The 12,431-nt window shown below is 38.2% G+C and overlaps 1 protein-coding gene across 1 annotated transcript in view; it reads right to left on the bottom strand.

Annotated features, from left to right (window-relative positions):
• Positions 1-272: 272 nt before the first annotated feature.
• The window catches only part of LOC131679222 (protein big brother), a 30,113-nt gene continuing 17,954 nt past the window's right edge, over positions 273-12,431 (bottom strand). Inside the window, exon 3 of the mRNA XM_058959889.1 lies at positions 273-1,190. Within this exon, the coding sequence (XP_058815872.1) occupies positions 894-1,190 (297 nt within the window). The 3' untranslated portion in view covers positions 273-893. The remainder of the gene's footprint in view (positions 1,191-12,431) is intronic.

Raw genomic sequence — 12,431 nt, 5'->3', positions numbered from 1 at the left:
ACGCGCATTCTTTGAACTTGGTTGGGTCCGGAATGATACGGAAGGATTCATCGGTACAGAGTGGTAACAGTTGTCAGGATGACAAATTGGGGGTGGAGTTGGCGAGGTACGTTTCGAATGCCCTAGTGCAATCCTCTTCCTCCAACGCTAAGAATAAACGAAAATTAAAAATAACACCGTTACATAATAGAAAATTGTTGGACAAATGTCAAATTGGATAGGTATTCGAAGGCATTTCTTTTCTTGTCTATTCGTTTGACATTTTACTCGAGTTTTATAATTATCATAACAAAAAGCTATAAATTTTATTGACGAATCTACTTAAAACCTAACAGGTCTGCCGCCGGAATATGACTGGAGAAATAATCATGATTTTTGGTTGGTACTCTGAGATTCCGTGATTTAATAATAAAATAGTGTAAAAAATACTCACTTACTTTAAATTGAGTTGTATAAAAAAATATGACTGCGAACTGATTGCTAAAACTGAAAGTAGGATTGCCAAACTAAACTGTTAACAATATCGAAACAAAATGTTATGCGAAATGTCACATAATTTGTGCCGTAAGTCGAATAATATATACATATGTATAACACATGGTATACAGGCTGCCTCGATCTGCTATTTATACCAATTTCTAATTAGTCATGCTGGTTTTAAAAATTTGACTTCCATATTAACTGCAAGCCCTACGATAGTCGCTTGTATTATAATAATGATAAATAGCAATCGGATAATTATGGTCACCATAGATAGTGGCTCGATAGAATTAAAAGAGTTTAAATGTTGAAGTTTTTTTCCGTGTGTTAAAACATACACATATTTTCCATATAATGAACCCTCTAGGAAGCATCTAAATCACACATTTTGCACTTTTTCTCCGGCATTTAGCTTATCGCCTCCACATTCCGGTTGCCCCGGTACCGACCCCTACTCCAATACCGGAACTATTCCGGCGCATCTGTTCGAATTCGTCCTGTGTTGTCCGTTGGTAGCTTCTTTGCTTATCCTCGAAATCCCTCAGGCGCTGGTTGTAACGATCAAGTTGCTCTCGCAAAATAGCATCCTCCTGGGCAGCTCTTTTCTCATCCAGCTCCAAACAACCGATTCCATCGAGCCGTTCCATATCGAGCCAGCCACGGAACCGAACGCAAACACCGTTCATAATAAAGTGGGATTTGATGTGAACCTGTGGATTAAAAAAGAATCAGCTGTTAGTAGTGTACCTTTCTCAGACAGCAACACTTAATCTAGCCGACGTAGTCGTGCTCATTCAAATTCCCAAGAAAGGGATCAAATTCGGAAGCCCTTCACTTTAATAGCTATCTGTTTGACATTCTCGAAACATTTGTCATTCAGTCCTCGAACTAAGTTGTCGCGAGCTGCTCTTTCCCCTTTGAACGCATTGAAAAACGATCAGCCGTGTGTACTTTTGTCATAACAGCGATTTACGTACAGCAACCCAGGAATTCCACCCCGCCAACCTTCCGCAGTTGGCGTGGGTCGGCTGTCAACTACGTAACGTATGTAGATCCCTGGGACCTCCACGGAAGCTAGCATAAAGTATATTCCATCACCCTCAACACTGATCTCGTGCCGTGCACGAGTTCGTTTCTATTTTCATGTTCCGCACGCAGCGCGTCACAGCAGCCCATCGAGTGACGCGACAACAGCGGACGCTGCTGTACTGATTGTAAATTGACCCAATTAGGGTGTAGTGAGCGTTGGAAATAACTCTGTCGGTTCTCTTGGCAGAGTGGAACAGCGGACGACCTTCGTCAAACCACTCTCTTCTGTCCCGTCGAACGGAGGAATGTGACCCGCCGACTCGGTAATTTGATACTTTTCAGCATCACTTGACTTGCCTTCGCCCTCGGTTGTTTGTTATGATCTTTTAACATGATCCCATGTTAAAGTTCTCGCCGTCCTGTCGAAAAAGCGCGTCAGTTGCAAACAAAGTCTGCAGGGCTCTGCTTAGCTTGTTGTGTGCTTAGAGAGCCGAGGTCCAACATCGAAGATCAAGTGGTTCGCAGTTATACTTGAACGGATGGTTGGGCAGACCAATTAGAGGCACGCGATCGCATCGGGAGGGAAGTGCAACCTTCCTGATGCTCTTTCCAATTGTTTCCTGTAACGAACGCATTGCATTCATTCATGTCAGCTGGTCGTGCAGATATTCTCAAGTGAGCCAAGCGCATCAAACAAATTGGCGAAGGCGGGTACGTAAGACACGATGCCGCAAATGTATATAGCCGCTGTTCGGCAACCTATTCCTTAGAAGGAGAAACAGCAGGAGGAAGCTGTCACAGACGCATCATCACTTCTGCCGTTTTTCCTTCTGAGTGCAATCATACTGAATGCGAGGCGAGTTCCGAGTTCCATCTGAATGAAAAGTTTAATTGCAGTGCCAAACAAGCTTTATACTAACATGTCATTTGGTGTTATTGTTTGATGCTAAATGAGTGGAACTGAAGTGGACCCCTTTTGAATTTGCTCCCGTCTGAACGGTTCCTTTGTTCCGGGCGTAATCGTTGGCTAATGGGAACGTAAACGGTTGGGACGGGTGCATGGCTTCGTTGCCGAAGGTGGCAAGGTTGAAAACGGGTCAAATCAGCTGTAATTTTCCGTGTTGAAGTAATGATTTGTAAATAGAGTTCGGATGGTTTAAATAAAAGGTTAAAAATATGTTGAGATGCAGTTCTATTATATGAAACTGTTTGCTCAATTTTGTAAATACTGCCAGAGTTGCCAAATGGTGGCAGGCTTGTTTGAACTTGAAGAAGGTCAAATCTCAAATCATGTCCAACTGCTTATCCCTACGGTTTGCAGTGCAACTGCCAAAGTGCCAAATAATGCTTTCCATTCATTTTCAACTTCATTGGCTGTGCGAATACCTCTTCACTACACAGTTGTCAAGAAGAAACTTTTTACTACAACTTACTAAGGGGGTCCCCTACCCCACGATGCCTGAAATTGAGCTCTTTTTAGGGAATAAATTGGAAAGTATCTTCTGAATAGAATTTGAATTTTTATATTTTATTTTGAAGCTACATATTTTGATTTTTAAATTTTAATTTTGAAGGCCAGAAAAAAACATTGGCGACCTTGAAACTAGAGGTGTGCGCCGACGTAAAATGTTGTTAACGGCGGCTTTGGTGTGATTTGGGCTGGCGGCGGCGACGTATCACCGTGACGCCGTCCACAAAAATCATCGGCGGCGCAATACGGCGTGGATTTTTTTTATGATTTGAATGGGAAGTAGAAACGACTTCTTGCTCAATCATCTTACTATGTTGGCTATTGTGTCTGCGTTTTTCTAAACTAAGCCAAATATTGATGTGGTAGCGGTATCATCAGCTTTCAGTATAACATAGAAAGAAAAGTTTTGTAATTTTACGTTTTGCAAGATGCATAAAAGAGCGTCCCAATTCATATAAATTTATATTAAATTAATGTAAAAATGTGAGTTGTCCGCTTTTCCCGAGTTCATTCAGTCTGAGTTTTACACCAAAAGAATCACAATACTGTCGTGATTCGCTGGTTGGACATTTTTTAACTGGACCACTTTTCAGTTGGACCTCCGCTAGTTGGACCATTGTCCAACTAAAAAGCATCTGAGCGCCAAAATCCCATGTCAAAATTACTTACTTACTCAATCCGACAGTATTTAAAGATGTGAACAGATGCATTTACATAGAGTTACCAAATGGACAATTTAAGGACAACTCCGAAACAAATCTATTCGGAATTGGAGCCTGAATCAGTTGTCACTTGAGCCAAAATTCTGACAAAGTCGGGATTCTGGCTTATTTTCCAGCAGTTGAACTGGGACGTTGAATCTTGATCGAGACAAATTGGAATGGTGTAGTGCCAATATTGAACGAAGATAACAACTTTGGCCAAACCGCATATCGAGTTATCCAAAAAATTTTGGCTACTACTGAGTAAAAGAACTTTTGGTTGGAATGAGTCACAGAGAGTATGCATTAACAAAAACAATCGCTGGAAGTATTTGAAATGAACAATTAAAAGTGATTCTCTTGGAATAAAGTTGATCTGAATAATTTAATACAGGGTGATTCATCATGAAGTTTTTTTGATCTCGCAAAAATTAGAAAAATGGAGTAAATCGCGAAATGTTTATTTGTCAATCGAAAGAACATTTTGCCATTAATTGGGTCATTAAGCTATATATAGTTTTCCGTACCATTCGATAAATTTTACAACATTATTTGAAAAAAAAATTCGTTGTAATACTTAAAAACGATTTTTTTGTTTTTTTTTAAATAAATCGCATGTAAACTTGGCAACCATACATAGGAAAACTGCGGTTGTTTACATCTGGCCTATCAAGACAACACCCAAAATGAAAAAAACTATATGCATTGTATGGTGTTTATGTCAAATAAAAATAACCCTGTGGGAAAACCGGGAAAACATGCATTAATTGTTTCCTGCTTTGAAATTATAGTAAATTAAGAGAAACCATCAAAATAAAAGTTTGTTTACAAACCTTATTCGCCCTTTTGAAAATTTTATATGGAAATATTTCTTTGAGATAAAATGACCTGGTCTTTAGTCTACTTTCTATTCTGCCTGAGTCAAACCTACAATCGAGTGAAGTGAAGGACAACTACCAGCCTCTTCATCTAGTGTGCATCATCTCCAGAACAAAGGAAACGTAATTATTCCTGTCATTATGAGTAAAGTTGATGTAGGATCGCTACTCCGACCCTAAGTCGCGATCGTTGATTTTGAATTGTGTTCTATACGAATGATTTTTCGTGAAGCGGAATATTTGCTGAAGCTAACAATGGATCTTTTGGTAGTCGCCTATCTTCAGTATCATCATCTGCGCAATGCAGTACTGATCTCATTCAACATGTAGAAAACGCGTAGTAGTGACAGGGATTAAGATTCCATTGTATAGGAAAAATGACAACTGAGAGGTAAGGGGACATGACCACGTACCTCTCCTAAGCTAATTGCAAAATGCATATCGCAATGCGGAGAAGTAGAATCTGTTATACCTGATACTTGGAGAAACTTTTTGAAAACTCAATCGGCCCACCCCTTAGTCGATTCCTAGTCTCACCAGGAGTGCTTGCACCAAATTTGAAGTAAATCGGACATGTCTAGCTACCGGACCAACGTGCCTGAAGTTAGCATACAATTTTTCGACAATTTACATGGAGAAAACCCACTAGCTCGTATTTTCGCCGCTAGGTGGCACTGTATGCATCGTATTATCACTGCAAATAAAATAAGAAAGATAATTTAATTGTCTACACTTTGCTGAAGACTGCTAGTGAATCCGGCTTTGTTAAAAGAAGTTATTAAACTTTTAACGAAGTGATGTCACGTTTTCTCCATGTAAATTGTCGAAAAATCCCATACAAACTTCAGACACGTTGGTCCGGTAGCTAGAAATGTCCGATTTGCTTCAAATTTAGTGCAAGTCCTCCTGGTGGGACTAGGAATCGACTCAGGAATGGGCTGATAGGGGTCATTTTTTCCTGTCACTCTAATGAACAACCTTGCACAAAACAGAGGTACAGAATACCGAGGAGAATGCATCTTAGCCAATTGTCGACTCATCTACGATAAACTAATCCAAAAAGAGCTTGTGATACACAGAATATCAATATTATGGCGAAGTAATCACTATCTTTGTCGTAAGTGAGTTTGCTATAGTATCAAATGTGTGCTTCTGTTGCAGTATATCTTATACAAGCTGCATGTCGCTCCTGAAGGGTCATATCGACAAATACTTTTGATTATCCATTCTGGATTGGAGAATGATCTGCACCGTCTACCGTCTTTACGCATGAGTACACTGGGCTTGGACCAGGGGTTCCGGAATTTTGAGAGACCCGCGCTGAGAACAGATATAAATCCATACTAACACCGGTGTTCGAAAAAGGTACACTCGAATATTTGTAACACTTCACTGCGTTGCTTAAAACGGCTAAATATTGCTTAAAGTTTATCCTGGTATTGTTTATCAATATCTCAATGCCTCATATCGAAGAATCGTTAGCAGAGCAAATCGGTATCGCACAATGATTCGTATTCCATGTTATCAAACCTTCAAAGAGCATCGGACAACCAATCGGAATGATACTACGAGCAGAAAACACTTCACAGCAAGGTCAGGTTTCAAGCTCAAGCTGCAATTTATTTTGAGCAAAACCAATTATGCTTTTGGTACAACAAGTATACAAAGTTCGGAAGGAACCGAACCGTAGTGACAAAAAGAACAAGATGGCCAACAGATCTCTGTCTGGCAAGCGTTCTGCAGATGTGGCTAAATGATTCAGGTTTTTATCACGTAAAATAGTACCGTCATAAGCCCTAAAACATTAAAAACCAATTAAAATTGATATAAAATTACCAAGATGTTCAGGTCTAAGGCCACATTTAAGCCACATTATCACAATAAACCCTTGTTACCTTTCTCATACGGTAATGGTTATGCAATAGCTCCAAACATCAACATTTTAACCGAGGCCCGAAAGACCGAATCTCAGTTTGATCGGAAAATATCTATGTGATGGCTGGACCGATTTGTATAAACTTAGTCTCAAATGAAAGGTACAACCTTCCCATCGGTTGCTATAAAATTATTTGTCAATCCGAAGATTTCGGAGTTACGTGTTGAAGAATGCGGCCATACAGCAATTTTCCATATAAACTGGTACCACCATGATATCAAAACGATACAAAAATTATTAAAAATGTATGCAAAATAACTTGGATTTGGCAGCCTACAGCGGTTCTGGATTCCATATAAGCAGGAACTGAAAAATGTTCAAATGGGGGTCTACAGGAAAATTTTAAAATCGAATTTTTTTTTTTCGATACCAAATGTCTTTAAAATACATGAAACGGAGTGTGTATCTTCGTCGCGAGCGGTTTACTCTCGTAGAGCTCCCTTCGAGTCGGTTAATTTTCATCATTTTCGGCACAGATTGCTGCCTCCCGGTTATCTAAAGTGTGAATAACGTTGCAATTTAACCTTTCGGAAGTCGCGCTAGTGCACTGAGTGCACGCTGCTCTGAAAATCTAGCGAAATCATCTTAGAGCAGCTGCGGCTGCTCGTTCAGTGAGCCATTTGCGCGATTTCCGGAGGGTTAACGATTATACAAAGTGAAGTGGCTTATATAAAAAGTGGCTTTCCGGTATATTGAGTGGTAACAGTTTGTGAAAATCGAATTCCGGCAAATGAAAAAAAAATCTTTTTCTCGCATTACGGGCAGGGCAGGAAATATTCGAACCGAACCTATGTTCGAATACTTTCAAAGCGCGAAGCTTTGCGTTACTGGTTCGTATTCACAAGCTTCGCATCACAATCGCTTACCATCGTAATTGCGGACATTTGGGCGATACTTTTGCATGCTCTTCGGCGAGGACAAATGAAGCTTCTTGTTCATTTCATTGATGTTCGGAAAGATATGTAAAAGCTTTTGCGTAGTTTTCGACGAACACGAGCTAAGCTCTTGGTTCGTGTGATCGATATTTTTGAAACAGTTACACGAAGCTTCGAAGCGAAGTTCGCGAACAAAGAAAAAAGATTACCTCGAAGTATTTCAGAATCGCGAACACCGAAGGATTATATCAATTTAGCATCGCGAGGGCCATCGCTAACATGTTCGCCGCACGATATTAGTTTTCTTTATTCAAATACCTACCTACTAGTTATGCAAAAAAAGTGTATTCTAGACAGAGGCCTTGTATTAAGGATGGAATAGGTGAAAAATAATTGTGACAATGTGTAGCTTATGGATGCTGGGGTTAACTGAAAAGTGACGTAACAAGTTTATTTAAGATACCCTACTGATATATTACCAGTAGGGATAAAATCAAGATTTCGTGACAGGGCGGGGATAAATTTTCAAATGAAATAAATTAGGGCTAGAAAATGAAGTTAAACACAATGTACACAACGTATTGAGTGGCTCGTTTATCTTAGTCATGTTCCTATGTCAGTTTCTTGAGGATCCAGTTATGTCAGTTTCTTGAGGATAAAGATATCGATATCCATTCAAAGGAAAAAATCGATTATCAGTTAAATAAATAACTTCATGATGTGTATGATGAATCCTAGAAATAAATAGGGAATATCAATAAACTCGACCATTCCCGATTCATATTTGGCAGTTCTGGTCGTTTTGTAAATCTTGTTTTCGACTAACAGGAAAACCATTTTGATTCAGAAGTATGTTTTAGAAGGGCGCATGTTTTTTCGTGCACTTATTTAAAAAAACGCTTTGAATCCATCTATCAGTGTGATGAGACATTTTTATAACTGTTTTCGAATATTATATCGGTTGAGAACTTTTAGAACATGATATTTCGAGAAATTTTGAAAGTGAAATTAAATCAGTTGTAAAGTTATAGAAAATAGCCTTTTAAAATGAGCGGACAATTGAATTATTACTAATACTTTATGAATACATTATCTAAGTTCTTCATTCAATGCAATATGTACGCAAAAAATTAAAAACTGGATTTCCCTTGAGAACTGGGCCAAAAAATCGAAAAAAATGTGTTGGCGATCCGAGAACTAGAACAGAAATTGTAACCCTTGGACCTCTGAAGTGCATGCGTACAAAATGCTATAGTCTAATGTTTGTTTACATTCATTTCATTTAATAATTTTCAGTTGAGCAATTCTGTCGCAAACTGCATTGTGGAGCGAGGGTCATAACTTCCTAAATTTAACTTTTCCTATTAATTTAGTACACTCTCTTTAACATAAACTACTCTAACGAATGAACGAGTGGGAGTAGGTTCGATAAATTTTGAAAGAAGCCGTTAAATCAACCACTTAAGGGATTACACCACCGCAAAATTAAAAAAAAAATCGAAATTGATCTTGATGGATTTTATTATTCCATATCAACATTTGAATAGGGCTAATAAGATTTGTGAACAAACTTTTGTTTTGCTGATTTCTCTTAATTTGTTATCATTTCAACACAGAAAACATTTGAAATCGATTCTACCAAGGGCGAAGATGTTGATTTATATGTATTTTTCATAAAATTCAACTCTGTAGTGGAAAAATGAGCGAAATAAGTTTGTTTACAAAAGTCTCATTAGCCCTTTTGAAGAATTACTATTGTATTGATCTTAAATATGGGTCTTCAAAATAATATATCAAAATATGGAATGCGACAAAAAGCGAATAGTAATGGAAAGACAGTATTCGAAAAAGTTCGAGTTTAGAACGACTTTCATTCTACTTGGAGTTATTTATTTCGCTTCTCATTTTCCGAGATTTCCCTTACATAAAGCATTTCGGCTATAACTGATTCAAAAAAAAAAAATCGGGGGGCCCTAAAGATTTCTTTCTTTTATTTTTTATTAGTAAAAGTCAAATAAGGGAAGATTACATCATGGAGAAGATAAATCAAATTTTGTCCTTTTCAGAATTGTTTGTCGATTTCCAACAAAAAAACATCACTAGAACATTGTTTGTAAGTTCTTTGCGTTTCTCCATCAGTAATTAGTTAACAATTACAATACAAACAAGTTGGAATATCCTTCTCATTATTTATCACAAAACACATGTACAGGAGTCAGGAAATAAATTTCATAAAAGTGGAACATGTAATAAGTTTGATACTTCATTTATAAAGTGAACAGATTTTGTCGAAAATGTTTGAAAATAAATATTTTGTCTCTTGTGATTAGGTAATCAACCAATAAACTTATAAAACAATATTATAAAAATCATTTGGAAGCTTTCCTCTTGGTTTGGTACAGATGCCAAGAAATTATAATTCAATTAATGACAATAATAATGGATTCAAGTATGTAAGTATTTGTTAATAAATTCACTTGGTAAATTTAAAAATAACGCTTAACACACAAATCATCGCATATTATTGATTGAATATGACTAGCCGATTTAGGAATGTTGCGCAAGATCGTTAGAAACCGCAACAAGTTGAAAACAAAGGCCAACGGACTACGCCTAACTACCCCTCAGTGGATGCAAATAACTGAAGTTGGTCTAACTGTACTCGGACGTCAGCAGTGAGATTCCATCCGAAAATTGTTCTTTTTAGGAAGAATTTGTTTTAGATAGGGAGATTATTAAGAGAGGGGTAATGGTTTTAGCGTTAAAAAACACTATTTGCAATTTTTTTAGAAATTTGGGCGAAGCGAATTGATCAAAACTTTTGTACATTATAATGTATCATTTCATCCAAAAGAGTCATTTCACCAAAAAACATTTTTTCACGCTGAAACCCTAACCCCCTTAAGCATACTTTATACATCTTCACCTAAACTCCTTGGCAGGGAAAATATACTCCGATTGAAGAAGAAAAGACGAGTTTGCAATCAATGTAGCTAGTAAACATAAAAAAGAATTTGAATTTCACTACCACTACGCTCATTCAAACTCGTGGCTCATAAATTGGTAAGGTATGCGACGCACCTAATCCCTAAATCCTAAATTATAATCTTAAAATAATCCATTTTATTTATACTCAAAATAAGATTTACAGTTTATGATTTTAAGACAGATAGTCACGTAGCGAACATGTTCGCGGTGGCCTCATTATGCTGATGCTTGAACCGATATAAAACTTTGATGTTCGCGATTCTCAAATAAACGAGGCATTCGCTTTATATGTGTTCACCGAATATCGCTTCGAAACTCTGTGGAAATGTTCCAAAAACGCAAAAACCACGAGCCAAGAGCTTGCCTCGTGTTCGACGATGTGTGCTTCTAAGGTTAATGTGAACTTTTTCGAACATTGTAAAGAGCGAACTAGATGCGAAGCTCGCTTCGTCCGAGCAGAGATAAGTTTTACCCCTAAATGTTCGCAGCGATTGTGTCAAACTCATCGATTGCATGTGGTATGCTTGAGAAGGTGCTTTGTGAAGCTTCGAACAGCAATCAATTCATTTTTCGAAATTTTCCTGCCCTGATTACGGGCCGTCGATTCCCGATGCAAGGACAATAAAAGTGCACAGAAAACATCTAGTAACACAGTGTGCATTCTAAAAAAAGTGAAAAATGGTTTTTCAGAGAAAAAAAAATTAATCGGCAATACGGCAATAAGAAAAAATGGCAAATTCGTATAATTGGCGTTTCACCAGCGACTAGCGACTACCAGGTGTCGCCCCATAATTCTTCGCCCGAAAAATAGGTGGCAAATCAACCGGTCGGTGCTCAGCTGATTTCGTCCGCGTCCGTTGTCACCTATTTTTTATTAAGTGTTTCATCGGCGGTGCCTTGGATATTCAACTGTTTTTTTTTTAACTTTCTTATTTTATTGCAAATGAGTAGAGATTTGATTTTTTTATATTCGGGATTGCAGATATTTTGTCGCATGTAGATTTTGGCTGTTCGTTGATGTGGTGGCACTGTAAGGGAACACGTATCTGCCGGTCGGCCAACTGTTCTTTGGACTGAGCAAACTAATTTCTATTTTTGTTTAGGGTTTGTTTTACCAACGGGGGAACTGATCCACAGAGCATTCAATATGCTTAGGGAAAACACATGGCCTTATTTGAGTGGAATAATGACTTCAATCATGTATGAGAATTGGCAATTCGCGAGAGGGATCGGGGACCGGTTGGTAATTACCTTCAGTTATTTCAGCACGAAGAATAAGTGTTTTGCTGTCATATTCATATTCAGCTTTCAATTCTATCTCATGCCTCCACGCGAGTCTAGGTCTATTGACGACATTTGGTCCTTAGACCGGCGACGACAGGGTGCTATCGGCCTTCAGCCGATAGTGCCAGAACGAGAGAGTGCGAACGGATCTAGCCGAGAAGACAATAAGGTAAAAATGAATAGTTGTTCGGAAGTCGGCTGACTGGTATCGATGATCGCGGGTCAATCCGTACTGAAAATTCGCCGCGTCTGTTTTAATGAATCGAATTTCAAGTTCCGTTATTGGTAACAAGCCCGTGCATCAGGTTAACGATCCTCTGTATTTCCCTTCAATGTTCGATATAATTGTTCGTATACGTGTTTGTGCGGAAAGGAACTTATTTTTGACGGTGATCGCCTCGGGTAGTGAGAGCATAAATGTTTGAACTTTTTTGATGTTGTAGAAAGACCTTGAAAGCTCATCAAACTCGGTCAACATTTCCTTCTGGTGTATATACTTGAAGAAAGCTTTGCTCAAATTAAAGTAGCAGACCGAATGCGCTGCATGTGGAAACTCGGTTTGCGTTAATGGCTAAAATAGGCTCAACACTCTTGTTTAAAACTAATCTCATTTGTTTTAAGATATGAATAACACACACTAACTTAGATGAGCTCTTACATGCAAGCATGGGGCAATTGTTCAAGCAGAAAATATTAGCCTTAAAGAACAGCTCATGAAGAAAAGAATGATGCATTTAATTATTCATTCAACGAATATACGAATATTGCTGCTTCTATATTATCTCCCTT

The sequence above is a fragment of the Topomyia yanbarensis genome, chromosome 1, assembly GCF_030247195.1.
Source record: "Topomyia yanbarensis strain Yona2022 chromosome 1, ASM3024719v1, whole genome shotgun sequence".
Classification (NCBI taxonomy): Eukaryota; Metazoa; Arthropoda; class Insecta; order Diptera; family Culicidae; genus Topomyia; species Topomyia yanbarensis.
This window is presented reverse-complemented; position numbering and strand designations above follow the sequence as displayed.